Below are 24091 nucleotides of genomic sequence, written 5' to 3' on the forward strand. Positions count from 1 at the left end.
TTAGCTACGTTGAATTCCATTTGCCACCTTTCTGCCCAGCTCTGCAGCTTCTCTATATCCTGCTGTAACCTGCTACATCCTTCCTCACTGTCAACAACTCCTCTGACTTTCGTATCATCCGCAAACTTGCTTACCCAACCTTCTAACCCCTCTTCCATGTCATTTATAAAAATGACAAACAGCAATGGTCCCAAAACAGATCCTTGCGGAACACCGCTAGTGACGGCACTCCATGAAGAAACTTTGCCATCAACTACTACCCTCTGTCTTCTTCCATCCAGCCAATTCCTAATCCAAACCTCCAACTCACCCTCCATGCCATATCTCCGTATTTTCTGCAGTAGCCTACCATGGGGAACCTTATCGGACGCCTTACTAAAATCCATATATACCACATCTACCGCTTTCGCCTCATCAACCTCCTTCGTCACCTTTTCAAAGAATTCAATAAGGTTTGTGAGGCACGACTTGCCCTTCACAAAACCATGCTGACTATCCTTGATCACATTATTCCTATTCAGATGTTCATAAATCCTATCCCTTACAATTCTCTCTAAGACTTTGCCCACAACAGAAGTGAGACTCATCGGCCTATAGTTACTAGGGTTATCCCTACTCCCCTTTTTGAACAAGGGAACCACATTTGCTAGCCTCCAGTCTTCTGGTACTATTCCTGTAGACAACGAGGACATAAAAATTTAGGCCAATGGCTCTGCAATCTCCTCCCTTGCTTCCCAGAGAATCCTAGGATAAATGCCATCAGGCCCAGGGGACTTATCTATTTTCACCTTTTCCAGGATTTCCAACACCTCTTCTCTACATACCTCACAGCCATCCATTCTACTTATTTGTGACTCAGTATTCACATCGGCGACAATGCCCTGTTCCTGGGTAAATACTGAAGAAAAGTATTCATTGTGTCTCCCCAATCTCTTCCGCCTCCACACGCAACTTCCCACTACTATCCTTGACTGGACCTATTCCTACCCTAGTCATTCTTTTATTCCTAACATACCTATAGAAAGCCTTAGGGTTTTCCCTAATCCTACCGACTAAGGACCTTTCATGTCCCCTCCTTGCTGCTCTTAGCTCTCTCTTCAGGTCCTTCCTGGCTACCCTATAACTCTCAATCGCCCCAATTGAACCTTCACGTCTCATCTTGAGATAGGCCGCCCTCTTCCACAATCCTTTCTTATAATAGTCTTTCTCCCATTTCAATCCAATAACGAAGATTAAAATGATATGGTCTTCACAATGCAAAAGAATGTAACAGAACAAGAGATACAGTGCACAAAGTCCTGTGGGAATGACCGGTTCACTGACTTTAAAAGGTCCTTGTGTTTTGAGGTCAAAAAATCATATCAAAAAGAATACCTAGCCTTTGTTTACGATTTCAAGTCACTGCAATTCATCCCACATTTATATTGACGTGCTGTCAATCGATGCAATGGCCATGAGGCCACAAGGTGATTTAATAACCCATCTTTCACGCTGAAGTGCTGAAACAGGGTGAGCTTCTTATGATTACAAAGACACTGATTTCTTGCTCCACATTGAAGGAAGGATCTTTATAATTGTTGAGAAATCTGGTTCTTCGCCTTGAAAGTAATAAAAATGGGCAAAATGAAAAACAAACATCCAACATTTGAGATAAATATTTCCTAATCAACCTGTTCAGAGCTGCTGTTATACACCTCTAGAACAAGTGAGACTTGACCCCAGGCCTCCTGATCCAGAGGCTGGGAAACTAACACTGCATCATTAGGGTCCTCCAACATTTGACATACTGTATATCAACAAATTTGCAATGTATGCTATTCACCTGATACTACTGACCGTGGCAAATCTATATTAGGCCTCAACTGGAGCACTTAGGAAAAATCTGAAAGGTTTGAAAAGATGCTGAACAGTTTTACTAAAAAGATAATTTTGCTTCTGTTGTATCTGCATCGCAGACTAACATCGCCAAATTCTGCCAAGGGTAACAATGTGATAATGACCAGATATCACATTATTGCTGGCTCAGTTACCCTTCATTACCCTCTGGCTCAGCTCATCTGTAGAAAGTTCCCCTGTTGTTTGAAGTAAAAACAGTGTAAAAAGCACTGATAGTGAGGGTCCGGTAATTTGTTTTTTTTTCAAAAGTACAAACAAAGGAGTTCTGTGTGCCAACAATGGAGACTGGCTCCCTGGAAGCTGGACTGCTTGTGGGTGTTAATGTTTGTTCAGAAACCATTGGACATTTGAAAGTAAGGTGCTGTTATGTGCTGTCAACTGGGGGGTGAATGTTGCCAGGACACCAAGGACACCTCTCCTGTTCTTCCTTGAAATAATGCCTTGGGATCTTTAACATCCATCTCAGTTTAACTTCTCAACCAAAAGACAGCTCTTCTGACAGTGCAGTGCTCCTTCAGTAATGCACTGAAGTATCAGTCTGGATTTTTATGCACTTAAACACAAAACCTATTTCAGAGGAGAGTGTTACCAACGAAGCCACAATTAACATTAATTCTAGGGATGACTGATTTCAACTACAAACATTGCCAAAAAGAGGCAAGAAATTGAAGCTTTTTGTTTTGCACTCAGAGCTAGGACACAGGAAACGGACTTGAACAAAGGGGCATCATTATAGAAGATTTGACATATCATTTATCAACAAGTCACCTAACGATGCTGAGGCCCTGAAAGCAAGCCCAGAAGACCTGGCAAATGCTTATTGTGGAACATCTAATGATTGATTTTTATCTGCCATAGAAGTAGCTGGCAGCATTGTATAATCTCAAGACAAACCCCATTATACATATATAGAAGGCTTGCTGCAGTGCTCCAGTGAAGCTCAGTATTAGCTAGAAAAACACTTTATTTTCCACTTGGGGACCCTGCAGCCTTCTGGACCTAACATCGACTTCAATAACTTTAGAGTCTGAACTCTCCTATATCCTAGCCCCCACCCCCACACACCAGGCCTTGTAATCACAGTCTGCTATTATACACAACCCATTGTTAGCCACTAACACTCTCCATTAACAACTATTCACCCTCCTAGCCAGATCATTATTCACTCCTTTGTCTATCCAACTGTTTTTCTCTCTATTTGGGCTCCATCCACCTATCATTTACTCCTCACCCCATTCCTCATCCTATCTTCTGCATAAAAACCCACATTTTCCAAACTACCATCAGTTCTGAGGAAGGGTCACCTGACCCAAAACAATAACTCTGATTTCTCTCCACAGATGCCGCCAGACCTGCTGAGCTTTTCCAGCAATTTCTGTTTTTGTTCCTGATTTACAGTATCTGCAGTTCTTTTTTTTTCCCTATATATACACACACATATAAAACCTAATAAAGGAAATTTGTGTTCAATGATAGTTCCAAGATTTTCTTTTATCCACTCTGGAATATAGCCATTGCTGGCTGGCCAGCATTTATTGCCCGTCCCTAGTTGCCCTTGAGGGAGGTAGGGGTGAGCTGTTTTCTTGAACCACTGCTATCCATGTACGGTAGGTTGACCCTCAAGACCCTCAGGGTGGATGTTACATGATTCTGATCAAGCAAGTGAAGGAACGGTGATACATTTCCAAGTCAGAATGGTGAATGGTTTGGAGGGGAACTTGCAGGTGGTAGTATTCCCATGCATCTGCTACCCTTGTCCTTCTAGCTGGAAGCAATTGTGGATCTGGAAGATGCTGTCTACGGATCTTTGGTGAATTTCTGCAATGCATCTTATACATAGTTCTGTTGCTGTTGACATCCAAGGTGAAGAAAGTGATGCTTGTGGGTGGTGCCAATCAAGTGGACTGCTTTGTCCTACATGGTGTCAATTTTTTTGATTGTTGTGGGGGCTGCAGCCATTGCGGCAAGTGGGGAGTATTCCATCACACTGCTGACTTGTGCCCTGTAGATGGTGGACAGGTTTTGAGGTGTCAGAAGGTGAGTCACTCACCACGGTACTCCCAGCAGTTCAGGCAGCATCCCGAGGAGCAGTGCTGCCTGAACTGCTGTGCTCTTCCAGCATCACTAAACCAGAATCCGGTTTCCAGCATCTGCAGAAATTGTTTTTACACAGTACTCCCAGCCTCTGTCCTTGTCCTGTAGATATTGCATTTATATAGTGAGTCCAGTTGAGTTTCTGTTTAATGATAAACTCCAGGATATTGATGATGGGGGTTTCAGTGATGGTAACACCATTGAATGTCAAGGAGTGGTGGTTGGATTGTCTCTTATTGGAGATGGGCATTGCCTGGCATTTCTGTGGAGCCAATGTTACTTGCCACTTGTCAGCCCAAGCCTGGATACTGTGACATTTGAACATGGACTGCTTCAGTTTCTGGGGAGTTGTGAATAGTGTTGAACATTGTGCAATTATTGGCAAACATCCCCACTTCTGACCTGATGTTGGAAGGAAGGTGATTGATGAAGCAGATGAAGATGGTTGGGCCTAGGGCACTACCCTGAGGAACTCCTGTCAAGATATCCTGGAGCTGAGATGACAAACAACCAATCAACCTCCAATAGGCCAGGTACAACTCCAACTAGTGGAGAGTCTGTCTCCTAATTTCCATTGATTCCAGTTTTGCTCGGGCTTTTTGATGTCAGGGGCTTTTACTCCCACCTCACTTCTGGAATTCAGCTCTTCTGTCCATGTTTGAACCAAGGCTGTAATGAGATCAGGAGCTGAGTGGTCTTGGTATAATCCAAACTGGGCGTTACTGGGCAGGTTATTGCTGACCAGGTAATGCTTGATAGCACTGTTGATAACAACCTTCCATCGCTTCATTGATGATCGAGAGTACACTGATAGGCAGTAATTGGCCAGGTTGGATTTGTCCTGCTTTTTATGTACAGGACATTCTTGTGCAATTTTCATTATTGTTGGGTAGATGCCAGTATTGTAGCTGTGCTGGAAGAGCTTAGCTAGGGGAGCAGCAAGTTCTGGAGCACAAGTACTCAGTATACTTATGGATAGGAACGGTTTAGAGGGATCTGAGCCAAATGCAGCTAAATGGGACTACTTCAGTTTAAAAAACCTGAATGACATGGACGAGTTGGGATGAAGGGCCTATTTCCATGCTGTATGACGACGATGACTCTACCATTGTTGGAATGTTATCCAGGGCCCATTGCTTCTGCATATCAAAATTATCTTGCATGATAACAGATAATATGATCAAATCATCACTCATATCACAAAAATTCAATAGGGAATCTACATCCACCATCTTTAAGCCTGAACAGTACTCGGCTTACTTCAGATAAACCTAAATGGAGAAGATGTCTCAAAAATTTGAGCAACAGATGAAGCTTGCCGTCTCTCTCAGCTACTATGCAGCAAATCCATTTGTGCCGTGTTTTGTTTTCCCCCACAAACATGATGTTGCTAGAAGAAACTGAGGACAGCAGATGCTGGAGAGTCAGAGTCAAAAAGAGTGGTGTTGGAAAAGCACAGCACCACACAAATGAATAATGTGATAGGAGGTTCAGTGCCAGTGCGATGCCAGATATGTAGGCTTTATACCTCAACGACTTGTTGACAGTGTTAATCAACACATCCTATTGACCATTCACAGCAGGCAGTTTGCTGATCATGCTCATCCACCCTGCACCCGCAGCCCTCAGAAAAGTATACCCACCATTCTGTTTTGATGAAGCATCATATCAAACTCAAAATGTTAAATGTAATACTCTTGGTGCACTTCCAATCCAATGGTGACTCAACTCTTCAGCACCCTCTGCCCATGCTATTCAAAATGGTGTCCCTGTGTTCAAGTCTGTTTCTTGCATCCTAGCTCTGATGAGGTCAAGGTGAGAAGCTTCAGTTTCACAAGTAAAGAGACTAAAGAAACCAACATTATTCTCCCTAGAAATAAAATTCTCAACCATTTTGACAGAATAAATTTTAAAAATTATATTCGGCAGCAGGCAGAACGATAATCAGGAGGCTCAAATCTATGACTAAATGGCAAAAATACGGGAGATCCAAGATGGTGGTGATCCTGTAGGTCTGCCTTGCTGAGCACTGCACCAGAACCCAGACACAATCAGCACTCACCCTCCCTTTCTCACCCATTGTGGTAAATATCGGTAGTTTTGGATCCCCAAAAGTGCCTTATATTAGTTTAATTGATTAAGAAAAATGACTCCGGGAAAAGGAGAACGAGGATTGCACCAAGCAGGGCACTCCCCTGCAGCAGCGCACATGCCCATGGCTGCAGCATTGGCCTCAGCGAACGCCCCAGAGGACTTAGCTGTGGAGCAGAGCCTGGTCTCGGAGTTGATGATACTCTGAGAGAAGATCAATTCAGTGATGGAGGAGATCTGGACCAGGCTGGAACCGATCTCGGTCACGCTGCAGAAGAATTGTAGTTTACATAGGATTTTTTTCTCTTTATTCTTTTTTTTCTTCTAAATTGTTTGTGGAGTAGGGCAGTAGTTTGTTTACTGTTATTGTTGTTATATTATGATTGCTTTTTTTTTGTAGTAATTTTCTAATTTTAAAAAAATTAAAAATCTTTTTCTCAATAAAAATATTTACAAAAAAATGGCAAAAATACTACTGAAAAAATAAGGATTTTTTTTGTTAGAGTTATAATGATTTGGAATATACCAACTAAAAGTATGATGGCAGCAAAATCAATAACAACTTTCAAGGAAAAGCTTACTGAGCTATCGGATTAAGTTTTAAGGCACAATGGGCTGAATGACCTCCTTTTACACCCCATACTGAAAACAGAGCCATTCCACACAAAGGCAGAAACATCATATTGTAACATTCTAAACACTGGAAGATTCCACAATATAAATGTATATCACATGCATTGATGGATATTTAGTAGTTCCTGCTAATAACCTAACCTTTGCTTAACATGCTATAAAACAAAAGCCTTGCAAATCCACAGCATTACAAGATTAAACACCTTGCATTAATTTCCTTTGTTTTAGCGCACTGTGCACTAACAATATTGTATTCACCCGCAGTCACTTTATCAATAACATATGACATTTTGCATCGGCTGCACTTTTCTTTAATCAATGAACGATCCTAAAAAAGGCAAGTGACTAATATTTAAAGATAGTCACTAATGATTGCAATGATTTTCTTCTTCTGATCAGATCAATTGAAATTGATTTTCTTGAAAAAGAAATCCAGACATGAAACAGGAGTTGCTCCATAATCAAACTAAAATAAACTAGCATCAATCTGACTTAAACACATTGAATCCAGGCAGCAAGCATTTGCTAAACATCTGTCCTCCAATGGAGAAACAAAATTGATTTCTACTTTAGCAAGTTAAATGTGTGATGGTAAATTGTGTATAGAATTACTGCTGAAAAAAGCCATTTGACTCAATGGGTCTATACCAGTGTTCATCTTCAACACAACTTGCAGGTCTCATTTCACCTAATCCTACCTGCATATCCTTTTTTTCCTTTCTTCTGCACGGACTAATGAAACTTCCCCTGAATACAACTTCCATTACAACTATTAATAAATATCTTGTTGTTATGACACAGGGATCGTAAGCCAAATCAAATCAACCTCATATCACTCAACACAGTGAAATTCAAACATTTATTTAAAACAATTAAAACTTATCTCTATACATTCTTAAATTTTCCACATTTGAGATAAAGCATCAGCAATTACATTTTCTTTACCTGAAATATATTCAATTTTTATATTAAAAGGTTGTAATAACAAGCACCATCCAAACAATCTCAGAGTTTTAGTCTTAAATCTCCCAATAAAAGTTAACAGATTACAATCAGTAAAAAAAGTCTCATAGTTCTCATGTCAAACAAAAACTGTAAAATGTTGAGAACTGCAAGTCCTGACAATTCCCTTTTTCCTCAGTGGAATATCTTGCCTGATGTTGAATGAACTTCTTGGAAAAATAAAAGCAGAAGTTACTGGAAAAGCTCAGCAGGTCTGGCAACATCTATGCAGAGAAATCAGAGTTCATGTTTCAGGTCTAGTGACCCTTCCTCAAAAAGTTCTAAGGAAGGGTCACTGGACCCAAAACGTTAACTCCGATTTCTCTTCAGACATATTGCCAGACCTGCTGAGTGCTTCCAGCAACTTCTGTTTTTGTTTCTGATTTACAGCATCTGCAGTTCTTTCGGTTCTTCGAAAAGTAACCCACTGGCTTCATCACTCCAACCTTGTCACCCTTTAAGAGAACTACTCCAATCACCAAATCACTAGCATTTACTGCTCATTTAAGTGGTTTGTTAAAGTTAGGTGTCGTTACCATAGTTCATTTCTTAAGATTGCTTTTAGCTTCTCAAAGACTGCCTGTATTCTGCACCTGCTCCAGTGCGATCACATCCTTCCTATCGTGTGATGACCAGAACTGCACACAGTACTCCAGCTATGGCCGAACCAAAGCTGTGAACAGCTCCCTGCTCTCATAATCTATGCCACGACTGACAAAGGCAAGTGTCCCAAAAATCTTCTTAACCATCTTATTACTCTTGTCTTGTCACTTCTTCCACTTTTCAGGTTACAATTCATAAGGATGGTGTGGTCATCCCTCCTACCAATAACTTTGTGGATAGATAGATCTATTAGTGAAGACAAGGTTCAGTAGATTTTCAGACTTTTAGTTCACTCACTAACAGTCCAGCAGTTATGCCCTTTAGGACTAGGCTACCTCCATCAGTAGTGATGCTACTATGCCATTCTTCATGATGGACATCAAAATTACACCACCCAGAGTACATTTCAAGCCATGTTCAATGCTTTCTCCGAGTGGTGTTCAACATGCAGGAGTATTAATCCATCAGCCAAGTGGAGGTGATGCATGATAATCAGTATGAGGTTTCTTTGCCAGTGTCTGATCTGTTGGCATGACACTTCATGAAGTCAGGAGTCCATATTGAGGGCTCCCAGGGCTACTCCTTGCTGATTGGACACCACTCTGTTACCACCTGTGGGATGCGAACTGTGGTATTTGGTGACTATGGTATTTGGTGGTATTTTCGATTTTTCCTTTCCTTCAAACTTTGAATTTCTTTTTCCCTACTCTGCCTGATCCATTCGAGGAACGAATTCCACAAATACTTTGGATTCCTTCAGTGCTTCACTTATAATTGATACAAAAATCTATTGAACAACTGAAGGCTATTCAATCATGAGCAAGATAGCAGGCCATCACATCCAATGGTCAATATTTTCCACGATCCCAATATTCACAGACTTTCCAGGAGGAGCAAAGTGATAGCAACAGATGATTGTTAAAGATATTTATAATCTGTCATGAGAAGTTTATCTCGCATCTCTGGAACAGGTGGGGCTTGAACCCAGGACATCTGGCCCATAAATAGGGACTCAACCACTGCACCAAAAACACCTTAACAGACAGTTATAGCTCTACTCCACTTAATTAAGCTAATTTAGCAGAGTTTCTACAGAGCCAGTACATGTTTCATCATAGGAGAAAGAGTTGTAGTTTCATGGCATTTTTTAATGGGAAAGAAAAAAGGCTTTCTATCAAAAATGCAGTGGAGTTTTCCAGATACTTCAGTTGATAAATCTATGACCAAGGGCATGAAAAATTTATGATTCATCAAAAAGAAATAGAATTTTTATTCTTACTTACCATTGACTCACTGATACGAAGAAGTAGGAGTGCTTCTTCAACAATGTCCTCTGGGCAGAAGAGACTGAGAAAAACAAATAACGTACTGAATTAGGCAAAGTACACACTTCTTGATTTCTTTCATTCATTGTTAGAACAAGGCCAGTAACTAAAGAGACAATGTATGATTCATCAATGATAAAAAAAATCCTTTGAAAATGGCATAAACACTTAATTCTGTGCCTTTCAATTAGCATGCTGTGAAGCATCTTTACATTTAATCTCTGATACATCAGTACACAATTGATGATGATTAAAACATACAGGCATTCAAGGGGTCAATGGATAAGTGCACCATGTGGTGTGGTATTGATTTGTATAGACCAAGATAGCTCCAAGTTTAAATGCCGGTCTGTGCAAAGTTAGTTGATCTAAGCTACAGTAGGATGGGGGTACTTAGCTAAGTCTCAACGTCCTTGGGCTGAGAAGGGATTTTTGTTCAGGATCCAGGAACAACTGCTGGAAACTCAGAGATGCCTTTGATGTATGGTAGTGACATACCATCTCGTGGATGACTACCAGAATACTCTGACCCCTTGGCATCATGGTAGCCCACAAATATATAACACACTGAAACAGCTACTGATAAACCTAAAAAGGTCCTGTACCAACAACCAGCAAAACAAACATTGTATGCAAAATACCCTGCAACAAATGCTATATTCAACAGACAGGCAGGAAACAAGCCACCAGGATACATGAGCACAAACTAGCCACCAAAAGACATGACCCACTATCACTAGTGTTGTTACACACAGATGAAGAAGGACACCACTTCGACTGGGACAACACATCCATCCTAGGACGGGTTAAACAGAGACACACATGGGAATTCCTAGAGGTCTGGCATTGATACCGGAACTCCATCAATAAACACATCGATTTGGACCCCATTTACCAACCTCGGAGAGAAAGATCCAGAAATGATATCACCCACCTTAACAGACTAAGACAAAGTGGGTCAGAACACCAGCACTTCAGTGAAGGCTCACTGTTGATGTTATCTAACATGGTGATGAAACATCGGAGAACAAACCTACCAGCTCAGTGAGCAAACTTACAATCTTAACCTCAACCTGAGCTACAAATCTCCTCAAATATTGCAATATCTGGATGAGTGCTTCAAATATCATAACATTCAAAATATGGGTCAAGTTTAGGAAATTGGGATTAGCGCACTTTTAGTAGTAGTTATGTCAGTATAAACTCAATGGGCCAAAAGGACTTTTCTGCACTGTATGCATCTATGAGTATTTGATACAGCATTACTAATTGAGGCAAAACAAAATCCTGAATTAAATAAATTACCTCAGTATGAGCTGACTGTGCTAGAGGTCAATGGAGTTCTGGAATGTTGTTATCTTAAGAACAGAGTGCTGATGAGGAGATAAAGACCCCTCATAGAACCACAAAAGAAAAACGAGCAGTCATTCACCAGGTAGTGGTACCGCCCATTTCTTGTCAGAAGATATTGTGAGTAGCACATGAAATTAAAAAAACTCAGGTTTCCGTAAATGCGTATTTTATTGGCCAAAACTGCATACAGATGTTATGCAGTTTTGTAAACATGCCATAGTCATCAAGTTATAGGTAATTAAACCAGCAACCCCAATTCTAATACTGTCTTCTGACGAAACATTCAATCATGTACCAGTAGGCTATATAGGACCATAACTAAACAAAAGCTGGACATGAATGTATTCTTACAAGTATGGATATGACTACTCAATTTCCAGAGGCTATTTCCTGAAGGAAAATCAGAGCTAAGGTGTTATGAAAGAAGTAACACATTTTCACTTGCTGATGATCTAACTATGGATTAAGAGTCAGATTAAGAGTCAAGCTTTACGTCAAAACCTTTCAAGGATATTGCCAGTAGTTTGGTGAATAAATAACTGAAATCAACTGCATACCATCCACACACCCAAGGTACTTTAGAGAGGTTTCACAAAGGCGATTGCTAGGAGTGCCCATAGGACTAGGATAAAGGTTTACATTTTCTCCTTTTTGCAACCAGAGATTCTCAAAATGAATCCACTGACTAAAGTCTATTTGAATAAGTTATAGACATAGAATTATGAAAACCATTGAAACTGCTCAGGGATAAATTGTTAAGTTTGAAAAATTAATCTTCAATGTTACAGAATGTATTCACATTTCTCAGAAGGTTGACAAAGCGTGTAGAGTTGCACAATAACATCTGAAAACTTCACAAAAACAAAATGAAACAATGGGCAAATAAACATGCGACAACTAGAAATTTCGGAGCAGGAGATGAAGTTGTAATATTGTTGCCAATACAAGGTGAGCCATTAAAAGCAAAGTTGAGTGGTCCCTACAAAATATGTTAAAAGGCTAGGAAGGAGACATATCTAATTGGAAGAATGGAAGATAAAAGAAAGAAGGATGAGAGCAAAGGAGAAATGGCCAATTCCCAAAGCAAACTTCCTGGTATTGGATTAACACATTTGGAGGTATTAGAGAATTTAGACACTGTACTTTTGTACCTGGAGAAAGAGCAAGAGGGAGGTACAGTGAGATTGCTCAGGAGATACAAATATACACTTGGGTAAATCACATTAACCAAGCATGATGACGACGTAGGCAATCAAAACTCGATAAAACAATCTGTTTCTCCACATCTCTGCTGCTATTGGGGGGCCTATAGTAAACACCCAACAAGGTGACTGCACCTTTCCTATTTCTGACTTCAGCCCATACTACCTCCAAGCATGGTGATGACATAGGCAATCAAAACTCGATAAAATAAAACCCATATCGGTTAAGCGCAGAGAAACAGTCCAAATAACAAAGAAAATTCAATACATGTTGGAGAATCAATTTATCTAACCAAGCCAGTGGAGTTTTCCAGTAGAATTTGTTCCTAAGTCAGATGGTTCAACTAGATTATGTGTAGGAAAATGAATGCAATCACAAAGATGTGTTGTACCATATTCCCAAACTAGAAAATTGTACTGATAGGCTTGGTAATGTGTCACTCTGATTTTAAATTGATTTGTTAAAAAAATATTGACAGAGCCCACTCACAAGAAGGGCTAAAGAAATTTCTGTTTTTGTCACACCTAATGGATTGTAGCAATGTTGGTTATGCCATTTGGATTTCAATATTCCCCAGACACATCTTAATGATTAACAAACAAAGTTACAGTCAAAATTCCTAATTGTATAGTTTACTTAGATGATATCATAGTATATGGATCCAACATATATAACAGTTAGAAACCTTGTTTAAACAATTATAGTCAGCCAGGTTGGTATTAAATCTTGCAAAATGAGAATTTACAAAAGCTTAAATGACATATTTGGGACATAATGAATGCCAAGGACAAACTTTCTTTTATTCACTGGATGTAGGCAACACTGGCTGGACTAATGGTTATTGCCCATCCCTAATTGTCTAGAGGGCAGTTAAGAGTCAAAAGATTTCTGTGGGTCTGGAGTCACATGTAGGCCAGACCAGGGAAGGATGGCAGATTTCCTTTCCGAAAGAACATTAGTGAATTAGGTGAGTTTTTCCTTTGACAATCAGCAATTTTCATCATTAGATTCTTAGTTCTAGATTTCATTGAATTCAAATTCCACCACCTGCCATGGCAGGATTGAAACACAGGTCCCCAGAACATCAGTCCAGCAGTAATATTACTAGCTCATCACTTACCCAGAACAGCAACAATAAGAGCCTTGATTGATTTCCTCACCCCCAAAACAAAACATAATAGAATGAAGTTTTTGGGAAAGTATGAATTTTATTGGATAGTTGTACCTAATTTTTAGTGCAATAGCTATAACTATAGCTAACTTGCTACACTAACAGACAAAGATAGTATAGTCAACAGAGTGTCAGGCAGCCTTTGAAAAGCTGAAAACAATATTAATGAATGAACCTGTATAAACTGCACCTCACCTCAATAAACCATTTAAGTTTGCGATAAACATGAACAATTTTGGGATTGAAACAGTTCTCCTACAGGAGATCATGGTCAAGATGGAAAAACCAGTGGGTTATTTTCCAAGAAATTGAATCAATATCAGAAAAGATATTCCACTATGGAAAAGGAGGCATTGGCAGTTTTGGGAGCTCTTCAACACTTTATGTTCAACATGGAAATGATGGTTTTAACTGATCATATTCCGTTAACTTTTATTGAGAGATTTAAGATTAAAACTCCAAGATTGTTTAGACCAGGTTTATTGTTGCAAACATTTAAGGTGAAAATTGTACACATTTCTGGGAAAGAAAATGTACCTGCTGATGCTTTATCTCGAATGTAAATTGTGTCAAACGTAAGAATGTAACCAAGAAAGAAGCTGGTGGGAGAAGAATTGACTAGTTGTGAGTTTTGTGACGATTTCATCGTTTAAATTGTTACAACCTTGTCATAAATACATTTCTGAAATAGCATTTCGATCTTTTGAGGTGGGAGGCATGTTGAGACATTGAGACATAAATAATTTTCTATTTTCTTTTCTCATTTTTGGTAGGGGCCATGGGCTGAGAATTGAAGGTGATATTTGGACTGTGAGCAGCAGCTTGTTTTTAAAAAATTGGGAAGAACAAACAAACTGGTATTTATTAATGAGACCTGGCCTGGGAGTCAATTGCTGGTTGATTATTGTTCAAAGAACACTGTATAAGTTTCAGCTCAAAGGCTGGTGAATGTCTGGATGTTAAAAGGGGCCATGTTAGGGAGGTTGGTACTGACTAACAAAGAGAATGTTGGACAAAACAGAAATAGGAACCAAAGTTTGAACTGTGTTTTAGATAGAAAGGCTATGTCAGTGAAAGCTGCTGGAAGGGAGTTTTGGTTGCTCTCTAGGTACCCTCCAGTTATACTTATTGAAAGCTTGGAGCATAGAATCTCAGTTGTGAGAAATAAATGAAGCCAACTAGAAGATGTTTATAAGAGTGTGGGGTTGTTTTTAAGAAGCTTGGGATAAAATCATAGACATTAATTAAATTATCTTGCTGTTGCTCTGCTGAAGTTACAACATTAATAAATTGTTAATTTTTGTTTGAGCTACAAAGCTGGTCTCTGATATCTGTTATCCTTAAAGTCTGGTTAGGAACCACTGGTGAAATTTTGAGGTTCATTGAGTGTTTTAGTTTTACTGTGTTGTGAACACAAAGATAGGGAGGCTGATTTGATTTGGCTTGCTGTCTCATATCATAACACTGTGCTTCAAAAATATTTCATTGGCCAGAAAATATTTTGGAATATCCAGTGGTCCATGCAAGTGAAAATCTTACTTCTTAAAAGAAAACATAAAGGTCTCTTTGACCAAGATCTACTACTTAACCAAACAACCTTCCTTCACAGAAGTCTAGGAAATGCAGGTTGGTGAATTGTTAGAATGAATTAATTCAGTCTTGGCTGAGATCAGTTAGATCAGCAGAGATTAGGGACTGAACCTGATGTCTTCTCACTCTGCAGCTTTGTGCTACATCTCAATCACAGTGAGAGCATTATTCACAGATCAAAGCCACACCTTCTGCTGCAGTAGGCAATGCGATATTTCTCAATAGCGTAGGATTGTCATCTCCTTCAAGCAGAATTTCAATTCATTATTGAAAGAAATGGAAAAATGAAACAGCAAAACAATGGGAGCAAATATGCTGTTTGTTTGCTGCATGCTCAGCAACTTGTTCAGAGTAACGAACTAGTCTGTTGTACGTTAATTTTGTTTACATGTGCATAAGGAAGACTACAACATGGCTTTGTAAAAAAATTGCAGTTTTATTTTATATGGGTGCATTTTGTGGGAGGATATAAATGGGAAGTGAATTTTATTTCACCAAACTAACGGTGAATGAAATCAGCTTATCATTCTTTTCATGGGAATGATAAGCACTTTCCTTACAGCTCCATATAATTTGGGAATGAATAATAAACAATATGCATAAGTAAAGACACATACTTGTCTCCTTGATACAGTTGAGGACCAGTGGTTAGTGTGATCTGAAAAGGGTCACTTTTCTCATTTTTGAGCAGATCAGGAGGTGGCTCTGAAAATGGATTCCAATAACTGTCCTCACACAGGTTTCGTAGAAGTACCTCAGCCAGTTGTTTGGCTATTGTCTGGGAGTGAAGACAACAGAGTTGATTAGAATATAACCACAACTCATTTTTCAATATAAAGCATCAAAACATATCTTAATAAAAGTATTTAGTATGGGATGGATGTGTGTTTCTGTGGTACTGTGACCATCACAACAACATCTGTGAAAGCAAACAAGTCAGACTTAAGTAATGAAGCTCTAGAATTTCATTCAACTATTTTGTGGATCAGGAAAGAAATCCTACAAACTTGATTCATAAATGCAAGTTTATGGATAATGCCTTTGATATGCAAGAGTAGCTTGGATATATAAAATAACTTGCATAATTCCTTGACATTTTATGTTCTTATATCAATTTTAAAATGGTAGCAATGTTCAGATACTCTCACCCTCAAAAGTACACTGAAAACTTTACAGTTCAGAGCTTGCACAGTAGTAGTACTTTCAACCCAGTCAGGTGGTTATACTTTAGCCATACGAGAGATTTGTGTGCATCTTGTAGAGCATACAGAATGAATGTAAGGCTGTCTTTGAGTGAGAGATTAAGCCAGCCCACCCATGTTATTTCAGATGGATTAAAAGAGGAATAAGAATTCTTGTTCAGTGTTCCGTCAACATTTAATACTCGACTAACATTATTATAAGAGATAAACTAGTCATTTTTCTCTCTGCTCATTCTGGGTATTGCTGTGTACAAATGTACTTTGTCCCTATTTTACAACATGGTGACCACACTTCAAATGTACTTTGAAAGGTTTTAGGAGTCCTGAGACCATGCTAGATGCTCTACAAATACATTTCTCCTTTTACAATGGAATGAACTAACATTCATGAAAGCATAACTGAAGAAATAAGAGCAGGAGTAGGCCGTCTGACCCAATGTGTCTGCTCCGCCATCCAATAAGATCATGTTTGATCTTCTCGTGGACTCGCCTCCACTTACCTGCCCACTCACCATAACCTTCAATTCCTTGACTTTTCAACAATTTACCTTTGCTTTAAAAACATTCAATAAGGTAGCCTCAACTGCTTCACTGGGCAGGGAATTCCACAGATTTACAACCCTTTGGGTGAAAAAGTTTCTCCATAACTCAGTCCTAAATCTGCTCCTGCCTATTTTGTGGTTATGTCCCCTGGTTCCAGTTTCACCTGCCAGTAGAAACGATCTCCCTGCTTCTATTTTAACTATTCCCTTAATAATTTTATATGTATCTCTAAGATTCCCCTCATTCTTCTAAATTCCAATGAGTATAGTCCCAGTCCACACAATTTGTCTTCAGAAGCCAAACCTCTCAATTCTGGAATCAACCTAGTGAACCTCCCCTGCACCCCTCCATTGCCAATACATCCTTTCTCAGGCAAGGAGATCAAATCACACACAGTAACTAGTGGTGGCATGAACACTTCCAATTTGATATTATGAAGAGTTTTCCAACAATTTCAGAGAATCGTAGAATGCCTACAGTGCAGAAAGAGGCCATTGAGCCACTGAGTCTGCACCAACCTTCCAAAGAGCATCCCACCCAGACGCAACCACTGATCCTACCCTCTAACCCCGCATTTACCATGGGTGATTCACCTGGCCTGCATATCCCTGGACACTACTGGGCAATTTTGTATGGTCAATCCACATAATCTGCACATCTTTAGATTGTGGGAAGAAATGGAGCTACCTAGCAAACACCCAGGCAGACACAGAGAACGTGCAAACTCTACACAGACAGTCGCCCAAGGCTGGAATTAAACCTGGGTCTCTGTTTCATACAGGATTCTGGAGATAACAATTGGTAAAACAGTACTTGCAAGGGAAAATTGAATCACGTCCTTGAAAATAATCAAATAAAGTTTCAATGCTGACTCAACTGAAAATTAAAAATTACAATACAAAGAAATAAATGATTTGGCATATAAGTCAAAAACCCTCCAAAAACTGAAATCAACTTCAACATTCCCTCTAAACTGTGGAAGTGCAGCCAATCCAAGGTTCCACGCATGCTGACCACCATGCCTCTGCATTAATTTCCGGTTTCAGACCACTGCTGCACATAGATCTCAGGAGGTCTGAGCACCAAAATAAATATTAGAGAGAATATTGGTCAACTTATATGCCAAGTATAAAAGTAAACTGGAGGGGAGAGTGTGGCCCATCACTATTTTGAAATGTCATCAATATCTGATACAAAAAGTGGGGTCTTAAACTCACATGCACCTTCGCAGCACAGCCAATTTGAACTGCTTGATCCTTTCTGTACAGTTAGAAGGTACTGGAAAATTGAAGCTGACTACAAATGACAGAATAGCATGTCATGGCAAAAAGAGTACCAAATTATCTGCAAAAGTATGACTTTTGTCAGGAAAATGGGTAATTTGACATGCCAGATTCACCCATAATCCATAGTTTTCAGTAATAACAGAAGAGATTAAGGAACATCTTATTGCAATGATAGAATATTTACTTCAAATAGCAACTCATCTGCACAAGTGGAGCCCTTTACATTTGCTTTGCACTGAATTTTAATTTCTATTCTTAACTATTTCATAGTTAAAAATCACACAACACCAGGTTATGGTTCAACAGTTTTAATTGGAAGCACTAGCTATTGGAGTGCCGCTCCTCACCACATGATGAAAGAGCAGTCCTCCGTAAGCTAGTGCTTCCAAATAAACCTGTTGGACTATAACCTGGTGTTGCGTGACTTTTAACTTTGTCCAGCCCAATCCAACACCGGCACCTCCAAGTCATAACTATTTCATGATATTCTTTGAAAGATAAAAAGGCAGGAGTGTAAGATTAAGCTCTAAAGTAGTTCAATTTCACAGTCACAGATACATTATCAAGCATTCACTTAAAATATTCAGAGAACCGCAGATACACTGAGTCAAACTGGCCACATCAATGTCTTGTTGGCAGTGTATAAATTTAGCCCCACTTTACCATTACATCACTAGCATCCAATCAAAAGAAAGCTGCATTAACTCAGATCTCAAGCTCTAACATGTCACTAATTACATACTGAATGATTGTACTGATTCTACTGGAAACAAGATTCTCAGAAACGGCCAACTATATAAAAGAATCATGAAGCTAATAGTTCTATAAAATGAGAACAAGGCATTTGAAATGTCATTGAAACTAATGAGAAAAGTCTGCATATCAAATGAAGCTCTCTGACAGATAACTGGTCATTTGGATACTCAACTCCTTCTGGCAATTGAGGCAGTCTAATCAACATTTGTAGCTAATACACACTTTCATAAACATTATTCAAGAATTACTGTTCTATCTCACAGACATAGCAAGATATACAACATTATGACACTGAGCTTCAGGCTGCAGCATTGATTCACAGCAATGTTCTGTGACATTACTGAATTGAGTCAATAGTGGAAAATGGAACACTGTGAGACAAGCTTAGGATGATGCACATTATCTAATGCTAGCAGGTTGTTGAGGAGAGAATTGGCACATCTTTACATGTAGAAATGCATAGACTTGTCTCTTGCTTTTTGTATTTAAAAAATATGTTCAACATGGTCAGCTGGTTCAGAAATAAAAAAACTTACAAAATGTTTCATTTCAGCCTTACCATTCTGAAATTCTGTGTGGGTCTTGTTTCCATAGCTCTTAATATTTCCCGCATTTGTTTTATTCCCTTGGCTAGGTTCCTGTGACAAAGAAACATAATAGATTTGTTGCTCTGTTAATCCTAAAGCAATCTCTCCTATATCACAGCAAGAACTACCTCTTTTTAAAAAGAACATAAATGACTTTGGGATATTCCAACATTTTGTGAAAGGTATTTTAAATATAAATATTTTTCTTACTTCCACATCATTCAACTACTCTGTCAGTAAAAGACTACTTTAATAAGTTGTCATTCTTCATTTCATAAATGCCATGCACATTCCTCTAAACTAATTATTCCTTAGGTGCCAAAAGACTCAAAATGCATTCAATCCTGAGTTACCAGATGATCTGCATCGTGAAAATGCCTTATATAACATCTACACAAGAACATGAATATATGTGTAAAGACCATACCTTTTTCATTTTTGTATTTTTGACTGCAGACTGATATGGGAAAAGGACTGATTAAAAAAAGACCAAGGTTTGACAAAGGGATTACTGCACCTTCAAAAAGCAAGTTACTACACTCTTTGGGAGTGACATTTGCAGTATTACTTGTTAAAGCAGTGGGGGAAGGTTAATTACAGATTTTGCAAATATCCTTTGTGTCAGCCAATCTGGCCAGCAAGTAGCTCATTGGTCTGAGAAGTGATAATCAGTTGTTGATAACAAAGGTCTTCTGCCTGACAAAAACCATGTGATTGGTTCCGAGATAGGTGAACAGTTTGTGGTTGTGAATGAGAAGCCTTCGGACCTATAGATGGCATCTCTCTTTGTAGTAAGTGAAGTCCCCGAAAGCCTGAAGGAAGCCAGTTTATTTTTCCTCACCAGTTGCTGGAAGCTGTGGCTTTTAACCAATAACCAAGAGATTTTTGTGAACCAGTTGTTCTGTTTCTCCAGCAAATAAGAAGCACCCTGAGGACAGCAATTATTAACAACAAATCTTGACAAGCAAGAGGATCATTTCATGTTGAACTACCTTTTAGTTTTTCCCTCCACCCCTTACACCAACATGTTTGTGTAAACCTTTTCTGTGTGGGGGCTTTTTTTCTTTAATAAGGAGTTCAGACTTTTAACTAGTAGAGTTAAATATCAACAGTCCATAGTTGTTTACATGTAGCAAGAATGTTTTTTTTTGTAATAAACAGCAATTCATGTTAAGTACAGAAACTTGGAATTAAAACAGCTGGGTGTTTGATGATCAATGCAGACACAATGTACTTATAGTATTTGAGAGATAATTTACTGACAGGTTGTTTACCCAAGTGATTAAGTGGCTCAAGTGATGCCATGTTTGGTTATTATCTCACTCAAACAAAAGTATTTAGGACACTAGCATAAAACTAAAAAGTTTACCTACTTGCCATTTGGTATTCCATTAATGGTGTAAATATTAGATAGCTATTATTCAGTCACCCTTGAATTTATCAATTAACAATTTCAACAAACTTAATTATGAGTGTTTATAACAATGGACAGGTAGATTTGAAGTTAGTATATAACAAGCAATCCATAAATTGGGCATTTAATTTGGGACATTAGCACAATTAGAATCTGAGTTTCAAGGAAGCATAGATATAGTAGCAATTCACTCGACGAGTAATCTGGAGACCCAGGATAATGCTCTGGGAACAAAGGCTCAGAAGATTCCACAAAGAGAGATGGTGAATTCATTACCAATCAGGAATTTAAAACAAAACTAGCCTAAGGGTGATTATGGAACCAGTTCATTGTCATAAAAATCCACCTTGTTCATAAATGTCCTTCATGGAAGGAGACCAGTCACCCTTACTCTGTCTGGCTTACATGTGACTCCAGACACACAGCAATGCAGCTGTCTCCTAAATGGCCCAGCAAGCCACTCAACAGCAATTAAGGATAGGATGCAGCAAGCAGTAGCCACAGCCCATGAACAAATTAAAACAAATATTATAGAAGGCAGTGATTTGGTCTATGGTGGAACTCTTTGAAAAAGATATCCAGTTAGCCTTTTCCTTTTCTGACAGGCCTGTAAAGTTCCCCCTTTAATTATATATCCAATTCCCTTTGAAACGTTACTCTTGCATCAGCTTCCATCAACCTATTAGGCAATGCATTCGTAATCATAATTTGCTGCATTAAAATAATTATCTTCATCTTACTTCTGTTCTTTTTGACAATTAATTTAAACTTAGGTCCCCTGGTTATTGAACCTTCTGTTCTTGAGGTCAAGAATAGCATTAGATTAAAATGTTGCAAAGAATACTAATAAGTGTGAGGAATGCAAGTGCTTTAAAAAAACAGTAAAGAAACCAAGAAGTTAATAATAAAGGAAAAGATAAAATGAGAACAAACTAGGCAGGAATTCAAAAAAAGCACTTTATCACAGCTTTGTAAGTATGTAAAAGGAAAGTAGCTAAATTAAACATAGATTCCTTAGAAACAGAAACAGGAGAAATTATCATCAGAATGAGGAAATGGCAAGGACATAAAAAAACATTTTGTGTCAGTCTTCACAGAAGAAATGAGTTGCACATTAAAAATTAAGGGCAAATTAGCATGAGGAAATTAGGCTATTTAATATCAATAGTGAATGAATACCAGAGAAATTCAAGTGTCTAAAATCTAACAAGTGTTCAAGACCTGATGGCCTATATCCTAAGAGAGATGGCTAGAGACATAATGAACACATTGGTTGTGATTTTCCAAATATTGCAATAGTCTGAACTGTTATCGAGTCATAGTGTCAATTCGTCCACACCAACCAGCCCATATCCCTCTAAACCCTTTCTATTCATATACCCTGCCAGATGCTGTTTAAATGTTGCAATTGTTCCAACCTCCACCACTTCCTCTGGCAACTCAGTCCATACAGGCACCACGTTCTGCGTGAAAACATTGCCCCTAAGGTCCATTTTAAATCTTTCCCTTCTCACCCTAAACCTACGCCTTCTAGTTCTGGACTCCCCCACACCAGGGAAAAGACCTTGTCTATTAATCCTATCCATGCTCATGATTTTATAAACCTCTAGAAGGTCACCCCTCAGCCTCCAACGCTCCAGGGAAAACAGCACAGCTTATTCAGCCTCTCCCTTATAGCTCAAACCCTCCAACCCTGGCAACATTCTTATAAATCTTTCCTGAACCCTTTCAAGTTTCAAAACATCCTTCCGATAGTCCATCAGAGCACAGGAAGAAGGAGCAGAAGTAGGTCAGCTCTACTATTCAATGAGATCATGGCTAACCTGATTATCCTCAACTCCAATTTCCTGTTTTCTGGGTAATCCAAGATGGAGGATGGGAAAAATTTCTGGCTGTAACAGGCTGCTCCTTTTTTGAGGTTTTCGAGGTTTGGAGGTGATTTCCTCAAATTCCAGGAGCAGCAATTACTGTTGTATATGCTGTTACATCGTTTTGGAACTTTAGAGGAAAAAAGTCAACATAACAGTACTTTTAAGAGGGAGAGGAACAGACAAAGGCAGCACATGGTGAGGTCGGTGTAGAAGACAGATAGAGAAAGAAACCCACACTGCTCTCTGACACAGCAGTGAACCTGTGCAGTTACTGCCTTTGCTGTTTAATTTATGTATCAATGGACGCCAGAGTGCATCTGCGAAGACTAACAAACAGTGAAATTCACAACTGATCATGGAGTAAACTGTTTGGGAAAGCTCAAAGCACAGAAACAGATAAGTCAATAGTTTGAAGTGTGTCCTTGGGGCCTAGCTGTAAGTCTGTAGTAGTGAATAGAGTGGGTTCTTTCTTGATTATATGTTTTATTGAGATATGTCCCTTGAAAGTATAAGCAATAAGTATTAAGTTAGCCTGAAGCAGTATTTTACAGAGGAATAAGAGAGGGCTATTTTCTAGGTCTGCAGATTGGATGAAGCAAAAATGGCCTTTAGTAGAGTGATTTGCTCTTCTTGTCAGATATGGGAGTTGAGGGAGAGTTTACATGTTACGGAGGATTATATCTGCAATAAGTGCCATTGATTATGAATCTTATCAGGTCAAATGGAACGGTTGGAGTGACAAATTTACAAGAGCAAGGGGATGTGATGGATGGCAGTTACAGAAAGGGAGAGAAACGTTGCAGATGCAGTCACATAGTTGGGTTAACTTCCAGAAAGGTCAAAGTGGTAGGCAGGTAGTGCAGGAGTCTTCTGTGGCTATGCCCATTTCAAACAAGTATGCTGTTTTGGAAAATGTAGGGGATGATGGATTCTCAGGGGAATGTAGCACGAACAACCAAGTTTCTGGTATCAGATTGGCTTTAATGTAATGAGGGGTACGTCGGGTTCCAAGAGATCGATTGTGTTAGGGTCTCTCTCGTCCAAGGTACAGACAGACTTTTCTGTGGCCAGCAGTGAAAAATCAGATTGGTGTGTTGCTTCCCTGGTGCCAGGATCAAGGATGACTCAGAGAGGGTGCAGAATGTTCTCACGGGGGAAAGGGGCCAGCAGGAGGTCATCATACACATTGGAACCATGACATAGGAAGGGAAAAGGTTGAGATTATGAAGCGAGATTACAGAGAGTTACGCAGGAATATACAAAGGAGGTTCTCGAGAGTAGTAATATCTGGATTACTCCCAGTGCTACAAGCAAGTGAGGATAGGAATAGGAGGATAGAGCAGATGAATGTATGGCTGAGGAGCAGTTGTATGGGAGAAGGATTCACATTTTTGAATCATTGGAATCTCTTCTGGGGTAGAAGTGACCTGTGCAAGGAGGACGGGTTGCATCTAAATTGGAAGGGGACTAA

The 24091-nt window shown here is 39.2% G+C and overlaps 1 protein-coding gene across 7 annotated transcripts in view; it reads right to left on the reverse strand.

Annotated features, from left to right (window-relative positions):
* The window catches only part of LOC122552723 (tetratricopeptide repeat protein 7A-like), a 421938-nt gene that overhangs the window by 325547 nt on the left and 72300 nt on the right, over window positions 1–24091 (reverse strand). For 5 of the 7 annotated variants that reach the window (XR_006312460.1, XR_006312459.1, XM_043695624.1 and 2 more), the window contains 3 exons: window positions 19308–19386; window positions 15579–15739; window positions 9603–9666 (listed from right to left, as the gene is read on the reverse strand). Coding sequence is in view for 5 of the 7 variants with exons in the window: in XM_043695624.1 (XP_043551559.1) it covers window positions 9603–9666; window positions 15579–15739; window positions 19308–19386 (304 nt within the window). In the remaining 2 variants the exon portion in view is untranslated. Of the gene's footprint in view, window positions 1–9602; window positions 9667–15578; window positions 15740–19307; window positions 19387–19762; window positions 20348–20462; window positions 20704–24091 lie in introns of those variants that run through there. The other 2 variants (XM_043695627.1, XM_043695626.1) reach the window with 2 other exon arrangements.

Source organism: Chiloscyllium plagiosum, chromosome 9 (assembly GCF_004010195.1).
Source record: "Chiloscyllium plagiosum isolate BGI_BamShark_2017 chromosome 9, ASM401019v2, whole genome shotgun sequence".
NCBI classification, from domain to species: domain Eukaryota; kingdom Metazoa; phylum Chordata; class Chondrichthyes; order Orectolobiformes; family Hemiscylliidae; genus Chiloscyllium; species Chiloscyllium plagiosum.